The sequence below is a fragment of the Bactrocera latifrons genome, unplaced genomic scaffold, assembly GCF_001853355.1.
Source record: "Bactrocera latifrons isolate USDA-ARS-PBARC rearing strain unplaced genomic scaffold, ASM185335v1 scaffold_26, whole genome shotgun sequence".
Lineage (NCBI taxonomy): Eukaryota > Metazoa > Arthropoda > Insecta > Diptera > Tephritidae > Bactrocera > Bactrocera latifrons.
The window spans coordinates 756690-772040 of record NW_017536185.1 but is presented as its reverse complement, the minus strand read 5'-3'; the positions used below and the strand labels follow the sequence as shown (position 1 = coordinate 772040).

The 15351-nt window shown below is 31.8% G+C and overlaps 2 protein-coding genes across 6 annotated transcripts; both read left to right on the top strand.

The window, feature by feature from the left end:
* The first annotated feature begins 1267 nt into the window (after nucleotides 1–1267).
* Nucleotides 1268–14330, top strand: LOC108969621 (choline-phosphate cytidylyltransferase A-like). 2 transcript variants are annotated; one of them, XM_018934446.1, is made up of 5 exons: nucleotides 1268–1354; nucleotides 8139–8990; nucleotides 12597–12920; nucleotides 13009–13171; nucleotides 13536–14330. In XM_018934446.1, the coding sequence occupies exons 2-5, from the start codon at nucleotides 8547–8549 to the stop codon at nucleotides 14108–14110; spliced, it is 1506 nt and encodes a 501-aa protein (XP_018789991.1). In that variant the 5' UTR covers nucleotides 1268–1354; nucleotides 8139–8546; the 3' UTR covers nucleotides 14111–14330. The 2 variants fall into 2 exon arrangements, with proteins under 2 accessions (XP_018789991.1, XP_018789992.1); XM_018934447.1 differs by lacking the exon at nucleotides 1268–1354 and adding an exon at nucleotides 6997–7128.
* On the top strand, nucleotides 1274–4257 carry LOC108969622 (guanosine-3',5'-bis(diphosphate) 3'-pyrophosphohydrolase MESH1). 4 transcript variants are annotated; one of them, XM_018934448.1, is made up of 2 exons: nucleotides 1274–1354; nucleotides 3617–4257. In XM_018934448.1, the coding sequence occupies exon 2, from the start codon at nucleotides 3639–3641 to the stop codon at nucleotides 4176–4178; it is 540 nt and encodes a 179-aa protein (XP_018789993.1). In that variant the 5' UTR covers nucleotides 1274–1354; nucleotides 3617–3638; the 3' UTR covers nucleotides 4179–4257. The 4 variants fall into 4 exon arrangements, with proteins under 4 accessions (XP_018789993.1, XP_018789995.1, XP_018789996.1 ...); XM_018934450.1 differs by lacking the exon at nucleotides 1274–1354 and adding an exon at nucleotides 1531–1693; XM_018934451.1 differs by lacking the exon at nucleotides 1274–1354 and adding an exon at nucleotides 1721–2004.
* Nucleotides 14331–15351: the final 1021 nt, after the last annotated feature.

Genomic DNA, 15351 nt, shown 5'->3' with positions numbered 1-15351 from the left:
ATTTTTTTTATATAAGCGGTTTTTTTTTGCGGCAAGGCACACACGAAGTCCCGACTCCTGTAAACGCCTTCTTATCGTCCGAGCTGAGATTTCAACATTCACTTCTTGTCCAACTTCAGCCTTTATTTTACGCGAAGTCATGAAAGGGTGGTTTTTGCTTGTCCTACAAATTATCCGGTCTTCTGGTGGTGTGGTTTTTCGAGGTCTGCTCTTCCTGATAGGGGTTTCAAATTTCTTTGTTTTCTTATACAAATGAATAGCTCCAAATACCATTTTTTTGACATTGACAATTTCTCCTTTTGATAGCACTATACAATTAACTCTCTCATTTTGGGAGTACATGACTTTTTTTTGCCCATTCTAATAATTAAAACTTTTTTAATTGAACATTGTTTAATTGAAGTATACTTTAACACTAAGTTCAAAAAAATCCAAAAATCAAAAGAAAAAACTGCGCGTTTCTAATTATATGGCCTGTCAAGAAACACAAACCGGGATATAATTTCAATTTTTTCAATAAACATTCAGAAATTAGTCACGAGTTTATTTAACAATAACGTTCAAAGTCCACACTACGAATATAATTTCCAGTGCGCGTCTTAAAAAAATATACAGTGATTTGATTATTTCTAGCATATCGTTTCTAATTATGAGGCCACCACTGTTTGTAAAATTTTCAAATCGGCATCTCAAAAACCGAGGGAATAGTTCATGCATATACAGAACGACAGGTATGGCTAATCGACTCATCACACTGATAATTTACATATATATATAGATATATATATATTATAGGGTCTCCGACGTTTTCCTCTGGGTGTTTCAAGATTTGTAACAAATTTAATAGAGCATAATTAAAAAGAGTTTACCTGGAAATAGTATTAGAATGTGAGAACACTCTCAATCTATTCGAAGTTACGAAAATAATAACACTGTGTCAATCCAATCGAAATGCAACACTGTTACTTCGAAATTTTTTCTATTCAAAGTGCAGGAGGGGAAATTGTTATTCGTATATTTGATTTTAGTTCAGACGCGAAATAAATCAACTGTGAATAAAACTTGATTAAAACTATCATTATTAAATTAGTTGAAGAATGTTTTCTTTTTAGTTTAAAAAGTTTTATATTTGATTGCATCATATATATCGAAAGCACAAAGTGAAATCATCCATGAAGTTCAATGGGAATTATGTGTAAATTTACCCAAATCGATTTTCCACGTCTGTAATAAAATTTCTTGCGAGTTTGAAAAGAATAAGAACAATAAATACCAAAAATTAAGAACGCAATTCAATTACCCTAAACAAAAATAATATAAAAACGATAAAGGTGTATATTTAGATCTATCGAAGGTAAGCACCACAATTTTTTACTGATAAAAGACAAGGAATTGTAAATATTTTATTTGATTGTTTTTACAAAAGCAATACATTCTCATGGTGGGGAGTCTGTAAAAGTGTTTGTCACAACGTGGACATTTTTGTCTTTGCGTGCATTTGTCATATGCTATGAGAAAAGTCTTTACTTGATTATATGCAAACGTCACGAAGGCATCACGTTCTACGAAACTTTTCAGATTGATTAATTTATAATATTGATTGCATAACCGTGCATAAAGATGTCCAGACAATTTGCGAATACATAGATGCATACTAATATACATTTGGCAGGCCAAATAAAACAAACACTAAGTATGTCAATGTATCTGCTAAAAAAATCTTCCGACATGTTTGTACATGCATACATACATATTACAATACACTATAAAAATCTAAGAGTATAGCGAGGGCTCAAATCTACTGATATTGTTTAAATAATTATATGTAAAAAAATGTGTAGCGCTTATCAGGTCGCCAATTCAACAAAGGTTAATTTATACACAATATTGTGTGGATGTGGAATTAAATTTGCAATTTTATATTGAGAATTAGCATTGAACTTTGATTTTGACGAATAATTGTAATTTGCAATATATTGTCAATAACAAAAAATTACTTAAAGGGTATTAACACTGTAGTGGACATAAAATCATGTGCATATTCATTATTATGTTTTTTATTTATTTTATTTATGTGAATTTGTTTTAATGTTTATTTTGTTTTTTTTTTTTGATGAAAAATGTGCATAAAGTGTGTTAAATGTAATGAAATAGCTTGTTAAAATGTTGGAAATATTGGAGTTTTTAAATTTTAAAGTCGGAATATCTCGTAACCATAAAATATTTTAGAAGACAACGCTACAATCTCAGATAGTGATCCGATCTAGATAGCATATAGTTACTATAAAACTGACCAATCGAAATCAAGTTCTTCTAAGTTGTAACTTACTAAATCATAAGAAATAAACATACATACATATTATGTATCTAAATTATTAAGATATAGAGGTATACACCATAAAACTTAATAATCACAAATATAATTACATACGTATTACTAAATAGATAGATATTTAGATAGAGTGCGTAAATTATTCATCAAGCCTAGAAACAGTAGCTCGTGTGGGTAAGATTTGAATTTGCTTATCAATGAAGTGTTGTGAATGAGGTATCAATAAATGTACAAACTATTCCTAAAAAAGTATTTATATGTACATTTATTTCAGAGTTAATATTTTTGTCCCGCAGAATGCTACACAACTCACTGTAGTTACAAACTACTAATATTAAGATAACATATTTACTTTGAATCAAATCAATTTGGATTATTTTATTTTAGTGAATCATAAGTAAATTGTGTTTATTCAAAATATTTAAGTTAATTTTTTTCGTAGTTCATCGTTTAATTCGTGAATTACGTTGGCTACGTGGCGTGACTGTTTTCAATTAGCTTATCGCTATTTTCGCTCATCCGCTGTTTTTGGTCAATGCTGTTCTTTATTTATTTTTGTTTGTTTGTTTTTATGAACATATATATATACTATACGAGTATGCATTTAATTAGTAAAAAACAAACATGGAACATCTTAGAATTTGCTTTCCTATGAGAAGAACAAATTTCCTGTTTTGGTGATTTCTAAGTAATGCAAGCAATTTACCTAATTTTGTGTCAACAAACTTTGGCATTTGAACTATCGTGAAGATGGAATAATTTTTAATTTTATTTGGCTAAATAGGACAGAAATTTACTTCACCGAATTATTTCTGTTCGGTTCCATTTCCGTTGTAGTTGTAGCGGCGAAATTCCGCCGAGTTGACAGTCCTTAGCCGGATAAAAAACCTTGTCCGTTCCGGTTACTTCGATCCAACTGTCGTGGGAATCATTTCCGTCAGCAATTTCCACTTGAATGGGACCCTCCTTGACTCTATTAAGACTTGTACTTGCAGGGTTCTTAATGCAGCCGGTTTTCGTAAGCGTAAACCAAAACCAACTCGGGATTATATTAATTATACACTCTAGAACTATAATTTTACAACCAATAGTAAAACATATGTTAACGTTATATTTGGTTGCTTTGTCATCCGGCTAGAATATCCTTGTTTGGCCCGGGCAAGGTCTCCATTTGCAGAAAGAATATGTTAAAATGCTATTTCAAAATATTTCATTACGCCTCCTTTAATTTATATATTCATTCTACCTTGTTTTTGGCTGAAATATTGATTGCACTCCCTCTAGGTCGACTTTGATTGTTCCTAAGATGGAAGCGTTACATCCTACAGCGAAATTAATGCAAGGACTGCAGTTTGCTGCTAGCAAACATCGTACACAACTGCGGAAAGATAATGAGACACCCTACATAAATCACCCTATAAATGTGGCAACCATTCTCGCTGTGGAAGGTGGTATCTCCGATGAAAATGTACTTATTGCTGCTCTATTGCATGACACTGTTGAGGATACCGATACCACATTTGAAGAAATCGCGCAACATTTTGGCGAGGAAATTTGTGCAATTGTGCGTGAGGTCACGGACGACAAGACATTGAGGAAACAAGAACGCAAACGCTTGCAAATCGAACATGCGGCAAGTTCAAGTGAGAATGCGAAATTAGTGAAATTGGCGGATAAGTTGGACAATCTACGAGATTTAAACAGGAAAGCGCCAATCGGTTGGACACCTGAGCGTCAAGAACAATACTATGTTTGGGCTAAGAAAGTGGTGGATAATATGCGTGGCACAAACGTAGAGTTGGAGCGCGAATTAGATGAAATTTTTAAAACTAAAAAACTACTTTAAAATATATTTTCCAAATAGATATCGGTTTAATTTATTAATTCTTAGCTATTAAATTAATGAACTTTTGTGAGAAATGAAAAGAAACATATTTAAAATACAAATATATTTATTATTATTAATAACCGAACGTTTTTTACTAGATTCGATTGTGTTACGTAATTTATTAATACGTACCAAGTTATATACTTTTACCTTTAATTAAGTTTGTTTATATTTTTAAGAGTGACATTGCTACACTTACTCAAACAATAAATCAATCTTTAATACGCTCTTATACGTCTTATACGTTAGAAGTGAAATAATCGAGATGACCTCCTGTAGCAGTTATTAAGCAAGGATGAGTTAGTCATTAAGCAAACATTGAAATGTGACGTATTTATTTAATATTGTAATACTTTAATTTGTTAACAAATTAAAATGAAATCCATTAAAGTAATATTTAAATTTCACTTAAGCTTATCAATATAAAAATGTTTAACGGAAAAAGACTTACGTTGGTATCATACAACCACACGTTGATTTAAGCCTAAACAATTTTACAATTGATAAAAATATTAGAGTAGCCACGTGCAATCTTAAAAAAATTCACTACTTATTTGCGAATTACCGACTATGAATTTTTCGTTGTATCTAGAAATTTTTAATTTCAGCCGTTAGCCAAAGGAAATTTCAATTCTTTTATATCCACGGATAGCTACACATATTTTTTAGTATGCTTAAAGTGTGTCAAGTATTCAATGCGTGCTTATTTTGACTGTCGTGTCTATTAATATATGTAAAGAGGGATATACATACCTTGACAGTAGATTTGTCTATTAACCCTTATATTGCGTTGATTATATGAACAAAAAATTAATTAATAAAATTACTTATAACGTTTCCAAAACATACATTTTCAACATTTAAGAAATAAAAAATATATCGTTTATCACACTTGGTTCCATGGGCGATATTCTACATACTATATTTACATGCATTAAATACTATTATCCTTGTAATGAACTATTCAATAAAGTGAAAATGTCCGTTATAAATAAAGATGAAAACGTTATTACCGACATAAGAATCTTGAGGTATAATTTTGAAAATGATTGATACAAATATTTGTGAATAAAAAAATAATGAATTTTCAAAACCTAAACAGAAAAAAATATGGTGAAAGCTAAAAAAACTGCAGCCAGCTGGTGACTGGTCTGCTCTTTCCATTAAATTTTCTAGTAAAAATGGATGATTTAAGAATGTTTCCGGTGATCTTTTTCCACCAACACCACCGACAAGTTTATCGTTGGCGTTTAAATATTTTGTTATGAATATTCCTTTTGATTTGGCTTGGGATTGAAGAATTCTGTGAAAAAGTTCACATTTTTATTTTCGAATTCTGTCATGTCGTAGTTTATCACCACATCATTTCAAACCCAATAGAAAATAATGTTTGGTTATTAGATGTTTCTTTTCCTTTTATTTTTATAAAAAACATTACCAATAAAACCAATTTATAGTCTCCCCATTTTCGAAATTTTTTAATGAATTTTCGAGCCACACACTATATTTGACTGTTATATCATTTCAAACAATTCATATACTTGTAGATAAAAAAAAAATACTCCAATTTCCACCATATGATTTTTTGGTAAACACACACGTTTAGTAGATAAGTATGTTTCGTATACGCACTGAAAGCAACAATATCGAGACCCACATTCACTTACGTATTAACATAATATGACGTATACGTTGGCACAATTAAACGAGTAAAGAGTAAGAAAATACAATAACACATACATACATGCATATGTACATACATTAATAAAACTTAGAAAATGTTGAAAACACAAATTAAAATTTTGGTTATGGGCGACCAACAATATATGTACGTGGCGTAAATGTAGGTAGACAAAAATTTGAATTGAGTGAGTCAAATGAGATACATTATTACTTTTTTTGTTTTACAAAAACTATTTGCCATAGTTTTACTGCACTGTTACTGTATGTATGTGTATGTATAGTTCATATGTAAATAAATCTGATTTTAGGAACACTATTTACAAATTGAACCGGTGAACACGTGAGTCACCTGTAGCACCATAAAATGCAAGAAAACATATCAACCGTAGTAAATGTATTTTTAACGCCCAAAACAAAAATGATAAGCATTAAACGCAACAGACATTCCTGATCACGCCACGATCGTGTAAATATAGTGGTTGCTTTTTGCATAGTTGAATGGATTTTTGCCGGTCGGTTATGACTTCGTCGGCTATCGCTAATTATGCGTAAACATGTTCGACGACGTCGCTGACTATTTCACTGTTGTTTCGCTTGTCAACTGGCTGATCGCAAATTTTAACTTTATACTTTTATCCATATACCTACAAACATACCACGTATTCACAAGATGTCATAACATTTTTTGCGCATACATACAAACATGTATATTTATGTAGGTTCGCTTCTAGTACATGCAATTGCCGCCTTTCCATCGTCCAATTCACTAACTCATCAGAAAGCGTCGTCAGTGCTGTTTCACTGTTGCTAATGTCCATTCGCGTTCTGCTGTTCGTTTTGTCAACGTTTGGCTTGAGCTTTAGCAATACGTGTCTATCTAAATACATACATACTTACACAGACAAGCTATTTGAAAGAATTATTGGGCACTAGTGTGAAAGCAATTGAATTTAGTTAAGTTTTGGAAAGTATTCTTTCGTCTACGCAGTATTATAAATTTAGACAATTTTACACAACCAATAAAATAATAACGAAAATATTTCACGTGTTTTATGCAACAGTATAAATAAATAAAACTATATAACAAATATAGTAATAATAATACAGCAGTGGAAACATTTTCATTAAACTGAGTGACCAGACTATTTATAGTAACAATTGTGACGTTCAAGCAGTGACAGCATAGATATTTATTTACATCGCAGTACGCCCGGAAAGTAAAAAGGTACAGAAAGGCAAATAAATATTTGTTATTTATTAACGTTTGTTAACCAAAAACATTAAAAAATTCACAATATTTATCAGCTGACTTCTGAAAAAAATATGAATTGTGTTCTGATAACATTGTGGGGATTCCGGCTATTTGATAATTGCAAGAACCAGTGCAAATATGCATATTGAATATAGTTCGATTTTAAGTTAACTTTTTGATAAATTTCCATAAAACAAAATACTTGAGAAAGAAACTAAAATTATTTGACAGTTGTAAATATGAAACGTCAATACAAATTATGTTTAAAATTACATTAATTATGAAAAGAGCATCTAAGTGTGAATTTCTAAAGTATTCCGTCTTCATTTTATTTTTAAATAATAAATTACTCAATTTGGTGATACAGCTGACCAAGATGCTTTTAAGTAACTTTTAATGAGCTCGTCTGACGAATCTCTAAATTAAGCACTTTTATATAGAACTATATAGTATACTAACATGCCGCAGAAATAGAGAGACCCTGAAATTGGAATAAACATATATTTCAATGCCTACAAATAAGTTTGTATATTTACTATTTGTACTTTTATTTTGAAAAAAATAGGGTACTTAAAAGAAATCAGATGTAGATATGTAGATGTAATCAGATAATCTATGTATAGCAAAGGTGTAAAATTGAAAAAAACTAATCTCACCCACCTTATTAGACTTCCATTATATTTTTAATACATAGAATGACCCTAAGTGAGCATAACACCTACATTACATAATTTCTACTTTATATTTCAATAATTTCGTATTATTTTAGGTTTAGAGTTGATCTAGGTTAGTTATTTATCATTTAACATTCATATGCAAATATATTTAAATATACAATTTATTTAAAAAAATATAACTTTTAATAGCTTTAATATAGTAAATTGCTACAATATTTTCCCTAGTGTTAAGTAATTTTAATAGAAAACTAAAGCTGTTTCTACAAACATTTGCATTAAGTAAGCGTTTTTACTCTTTAATTGCAGGTCATTTCAATTTAAACGCGCAAATAAAAAATAATATTGCGATATAAGCACAACTACTGTTTAATTACCGCATGAGCATTCAGAAATTACCGAGGCTACTACAATTTGCTTTTTATAATTGAATCTCTACAGACGAAACTAAATAAAGTCAACAATTGTCGCTTTAATATATAACAAATTGTTTGGCGCACATGCTGTTCAATTAGCTGTCTCACTGCTTCCGCGACAACTACGTATAAGAGAGGAGAGAGAGAGCTGCACAAAGTTCAAAACTGAAGGCGTCAGCGGGTTCGCAACTTTCGTACTTCGCATCATTATCCTCCTTACTATCTTCACACGTACTATTCATCACAGCTACTATATTGTTGTTGTTTCATTAAACAATTTTATTTTGAACGTTTTGCTGCTATGGCCACTTCATCAGTGCTCGCTAACAATCCAATTTCGACACTATCATCAGCGGTTGCTGTGAATTCCTCGTCATCGTCAACAACAACTACCTCACCTACTTTAATTTCAACACGTAAACGCACCTACGATACTGCTATCTCAATGCCCGCTGTCGCAACAAAATCTCGAGGAGCAACTGCCGCTATGGCTAAGGCATCACTTGCCAACAAAATGAATGCGAATGGTAATGATGTTGCGCTCAATGATATACTTGTGGATGGTGTCAGTACAGCAACTGCTGCAATAACGAACAAAGATTATACACGCACAGTTTCACAATGTGAACCGGATGAGGAAGCCTCCGGCTCATCGTCTGCATACTATGATAGTCCTCTTAAGAAGGAGTACGTACCGGTGCCACAGCCGCTGCCCACGATCAGTAGTGGTTCATCAGATTTTGCGGTGAGTGCACTTCCTTTTTTGGTTTTATATATATGTATGCGTATTTGTTTAACTTTTCACTTGTTGCTCAAATTTCCATTTTAGATCGGTTAGTAAAAACACTTAAAAAGACATTTTGAGAACGAAGGTTTAAAACCGAAGCGATATGATAATTTTTTTTTAAAGAATAATAAAAGCCAGCGTTTTAAAGTTCTTCCTGATTTTGTAGAACAAAATAATCTAGTTGTTTAAGTAGTCCAGGATCTTGTTTCAGTTATGTTTGCTAAGGGGAATCCATTTACAGAAGCTAAGTTCCCTTAAATGGGAGTTCCAATGTTCGATTTATTTAGCGATTTGTCAAGAAGGTATCATTACTTTTCCAATTACTCCAATTTATATGGTATATGTAATTGTTACATATATGTATATTGTTATTAAATTCTTTAATCGTTGAAGAAATGAAAAAATGTCTAGAAATGATATATGAAATGAAAAACAAAAATAAATTTAGAATAAGCAAGGATTTTGTCTCATCTAATGTTAATAATCTTTCGACCTTCTGAGGCGAAAACTTATAAGAAAAAATATTATTGCTTTTATGTTTCTTCTATACTGCTCCCCTACCTAATCATTCCCATAAGAACCAATGCTTATTGTTTTATTTCATTGCCTGAACAAGTGGGGTTCATAAAAAAATCGATAAAATCGCCTAATAAAGATTAAGATTACGCAAGGGAAAACTGAAAAACGAATGCATTTTTAAACGAGTACATTTAATGCGCTTTCAAAGTTATATAAAATACAGCAAAGAGATATATTGCAAACAATAAGTAAGAAATACAAGGTTGGTAGATTGTATATTAAAACCTTTTTTTCTCCCTTAAAAATGTAGAACGACCGCCTGCACAAGTTAACCGGGTCTACATAACCCAAACCGATTCTAAAATGTTTGGCGAAAGACTTATGCTGATGCAACAACAACATTTCGATTGTCGAAACTATCTCTAGATTGCTTAAAAAAATATAGCAATGACTATGGTTTTAGATTTGGACTATGAAGAGAACATTTCTTTCTCAGATTTCACTCTAACTTATAATATGTATGTGTGTGCCTACATAAATAAACGTTTTGTATAAGTCCGACTCGCATTTTCTGATATTTTCTGCACTTATTAATAAATTTGACTGATTTCAATTGCCTCCTTCCATAGTTTGCTGCGTAGTTAGAAAGTTGCGCTTGAAGCATTAGAGATGAATGACTTAATTAAAATTTTAAATTAATTCTGGATCATTTATCAACCTTAATTGAAGGCGACATGCATTTTATTTTGTTATAGTAATTAAAGTAAACAGTGATTGCCTATTTTGGTTTAATTGAACCCATCATATTTTACCAACCCTTTGCCAATAAAAATTTTGCTACACACATGTAAATCTATTTAGATCGTCTTAGAAAAACTAAATTCATCTTCAATAAATCAGTGATTTATTTTCAACGACAGTGACTGGTTCACTTGGACAATTGATAAAATTCTCGTTCTGGAAGCACTTCGTGAAACTAGTACAATATAGTGGGTCGGCTTGAAAGGCTGTATGGCATTGCTTAAAATAGATGTCCATATGCATAACTGTTGTTTAAAATTGTATAAAACCAAGTCTTCGGTTGCGACGAGTAGTCATTCGAGGGTCAGATCGCAATGTGGATGCAGTGATGTGTATCTTTCGAAGTTAGAAAAACTATTTTTGCCACAAGTCCAATTCAGCCGGTGCGCGTTCCGGACTTAATTGAATGAAATTGACGAAGCCAAGCAATCTGCACAGGCCGGTCTTCAATTAATTGCTTGAGTAATAATAATTTTTTTGTGTGCACTTTCAATGTGGACTTGATTGTGGACAGTTTAAGTACTTCATACCCATGTGATGAAAGCCTTTTTATTGTAAATAATGCGGAAAATACTTACACGTATACCCTACGGTTAATTTAATGGTTTTATTTATAGCGATTTTGTTAACATTTCCAATTTTTGTAATAATATTTATTTAAATTTAGACAGTGCTGCATTAAATAATAGAATTCGGAATTCGCAATTATTTCCGCATATTATTCGGGCAATACTTGACCAAAGTATTATAAAATATATTAATTACGTAATTGGCATTAAGAATCCTGTTAAGAGGACGCAATTTCGAAATATTTCATTTTTATCTATTTGATTGTTCTTACGAGCACTTCCATGAAAAAAACTGCCATTACAAAATTCTTATTTAAGCCTGCCATAAATGGAGGTTTATATACATAAATAATTTTGAGAGTGCGTACCTGATAATTTGTGATAATTATTGCATTGAGATTTCTCTGAACAGAACTGCCCACAATTTAGCCTCCATAAAAACCAAAACATGATTTATTATATGGTATAAATGCGGTGAAATAAAGAGCGATTGTCTGAAATCAAAAACGAATACAATGCAGAGTGAAATAACTTCAATATAGAAATAAAAATCACGCCACTTTCAAATTGACGCATTGTACATTAAAACATGCCTACAAACATGCATTCTACATTAATATTTGGTAAATATATGTGCTCGTATATTCATATCTCTTAATGGGACACCGTTTATGGCAATATAATTCGAAAATGTTGAAAAATTCAAAAAAAAAAATTCCAATACTTCACACCTTACAATATTATTTCATCGCCAAATTTCTAAGAATTTAATTAGCGCATAGTGGATTTTCAGTAAATGTGGTTTAAAATGGTGCTAAGTGCGAAATTGTTATATAGTAGCATACATATGTATATGTATAAAAAAAATCTAAAAAGTCATAATTAAGCTTCCTTATTGATTATGATTTACTACATCACATATACTTATGTACAAAGTTTTAAACTTGCTCTGTCAGATAAAACCAAGTTATAACCAAAATTCAAAATAACGTTTCATCACTTCCACGGGTAAACAAATACCGAAACTAAGAAAAAGAAAGAAAATATAAAATCGAACATTTGTTCTAATGTCAACTCGAAATTCATCTATAAAAATTACCTACGTCAGTTATAAGGAGTAATGTAAGGAAAAATATCCCTAGAGATCGCATTAAGTTTTGTTGAAAATATTGAAAAGTCCTACACCCTGCATTCTTCAATTTTTTTTATTGATTTGACAGGTTTCACGAAAGAAAACTTATACACATTTTATGATCTACTTTATTTTTGAACTCGTTTTTTAAGTAATATCAATGCGTTTCCTGTCACTTTATGACTCGGCTTCTTTAAGTAAAATATAAGCAAAAATAATCGCAGCTTCATTAAATAAAATTATATATCTACATCGAAAAATTCAACAAAACAAATAAACGATCCGAATCAGCAGAAAAGCAAAAGTTGCGTGTATATCGTTCATTAAAACCAATTTTAAACGTGTTCGAAAGACCATACAAATTATTAAACGTGTGAAAGATGACAACAAATTTGGTGAAGACCAAACCATTGGCCATTAAAATGCTGCCAATGGAAATGGATTTCAAAGATTATGTAAATGTTATAAAGACTAACAAAAATTCCTGAAATAATAATATAAACGTACAAAGAATTGAATAAATTGATGGTTTTTTCATTGCAGACAATTTGTAAGCCAGCACCATTGTCCACTGACGAAGAGGCTGTTGTGGAGCGGGAGAAATGTGACTACAATTATAAAATCACCTATCAAATGGCGCGGTCTGGCCAAACGAAACGACGCGTACGTGTCTACGCCGATGGCATTTATGACCTTTTCCATCAAGGTCATGCCAGACAGCTAATGCAGGCGAAGAACATTTTCCCAAATGTTTACTTAATTGTGGGTGTGTGCAATGATGAGCTAACACACCGCATGAAGGGGCGCACAGTTATGAATGATCAAGAGCGATACGAGGCGTTACGTCACTGCCGCTATGTGGATGAGGTGAGCTCGTTTATCAAAAGACACCTCTAAGAAAATTAAAAAAAAAAAATTGGATCATAAATTTATACAAATATGTGTTTGTCGTTAGATTGTTCCGGATGCCCCTTGGACTCTATGTGATGATTTTATTGCATCGAACAAAATTGATTTTGTTGCGCACGATGACATTCCATACACTGGCGCAGGCGTGGAAGATATATACGCGCCACTGAAGGCCAAAGGCATGTTTGTTGCCACCGAACGCACAGAAGGTGAGTACTTTATTTAACGAACACAGCTGTTTAACAATAATTAAGTCGCACCTAATTTTATGATAGTAGAGAGCCATTGTATTTTTTCATAGCCGTAAAGCTTTCCATTTTTTATTTTGTTTAAAATTCGTATATAATGATGTAGCTTGGCGCTTTAATTTCTACAGAATAGGGCCCCTGGCCTAAGAACAAAAATAAAATGTGAACCTTTTTTTTTGTCAGTCCTGGTAAATATTAATTATTTAATCATATATAAATACGTAAAAACAGTAGTATTTGTCTAATAACTAGTCTGTGTAATTCAATTATTGTACAAAAAAAATTATATGTTTTTAATAATTCTCTTTTTTTTATTTCCGCTCAGGCGTATCTACTTCAGATATTGTCGCACGTATAGTCAAGGACTATGACTTATATGTACGCCGGAATTTGGCGCGTGGTTATTCGGCTAAAGATTTAAATGTCTCATTCCTTTCGGAGAAGAAGTTTCGATTCCAAAATAAAATGGATGAGTTAAAGAATCGCGGACGACGCGAACTGAATAAAGTGAAGGATGATATCATCACAAAATGGGAGGAGGCATCTCGTGATTTTATTGATGCATTCCTTCTACTTTTCGGACGCGAACGTCTTAATCATTTGTGGAACGAATCTAAGGGCAAATTAATCCAGGCGCTCAGTCCTCCCGGTAGTCCAAGTGGTTCAATGAATGGTGACGATGATGAAGACGATTTTGATTATGATGATGATGATGATACCGACTTCGCAACTGTACGCATGCCGGCTCCTGCTGCGAGGAGTCGAGTCACCGATAGTCCTACATTACGTGATAAAACCGATCGTGGAGCCGATTCTGCCAAGACCACCAAGATGACAACACAAGTGAACGACAACGACAACGATAATGATGATGGCGAATATGAGCATAGAAGTAATTAGAGTAATACGGTACCCAAATATTTCATAGGTAATATTATTATTGTAACGCAAAAAACGCGAAATGAAAAGCAAAAAAGAATTACATTAAAGAATAACAAATACAATTATTTGCATAGATGCAAATGTCTTTGGAAAATATGAAATGAAAGTGTATTATGTTCAAACGAAGTTACTAAAAAATCTCTACACGTTTAATAAATATTTAGGATCACAGACATCATTTGCGATGTAACTTGATTAATTAGATAGAATGATAGAGAGAGAGAGAGAGAAAGTGTGAGCGCGTGTAAAAGATGTACTTTAAAGTTATTGAGCCTATGAGTAGCGTTATATTTAAAGTTATTTGAATATACACTTTATGAATCTATCCTACGAATAAATCTCAATAGAAAAAACTCTAAAATTAATTTCAAATAATAATTATATTCCAACACTCGTACTGCACAACGGCTTGACGATATGAACTGCAAAAGTATGAACAGTAGCAGCAGGAACAGGAAATACCACAAAATAGGATGCTATTTATTCTCCAGTTGTATATACGTAACTTAGACGTTTGGCTATCTATTAGTATTATTCTCGATATTCATTAATGAAATTTTTTTAAATAATCTAAGTGCTGACATATACATGCATGTATATATGCATATACATATATACTGCTGAACACCGGCCTCACTATTAAAGGCAAAGCATTATTTAAAAATTATTAATAGCTGAAAGAATCAAGAAATAATCGAATATTATTGATTGAATAAATGAAAGGGCGCATAGTAACATTTATGCCACAATCCACAGATAAAAGAGATGTTCACCATTATTATAACTAATTTATTTTATAATACAGTATGAATCGGTTGATAAACTGTCAACAATGGAACAATTAGACTTTCAACTATTCCACTATTTTGTACTTCTCTGAAATGACGTTTTTTTGGTAATGGTAATGGTACATCAATGCGTGGTATTTGAAAGGTACTTTGTTTCATTTTCATGTTGTAATATTAAAATATAAGGCATTGGTAGAAATGACTCTGGAATGTATACATATGTGCACACTACAAAACAAAAAATAAATAAAAAAGCAACCAAGTACATACTCAAATGTGTGAGAACATATGTATGTATAAGTCAGTAAGCAGTTTGGCTTGACGATGGTGAAACGTGTGCCCTCTGAAAACTTAACTCAATTTGAATTTATGCCTATTGACACTTTACCGGAAACAAATCAAATGCAAAAA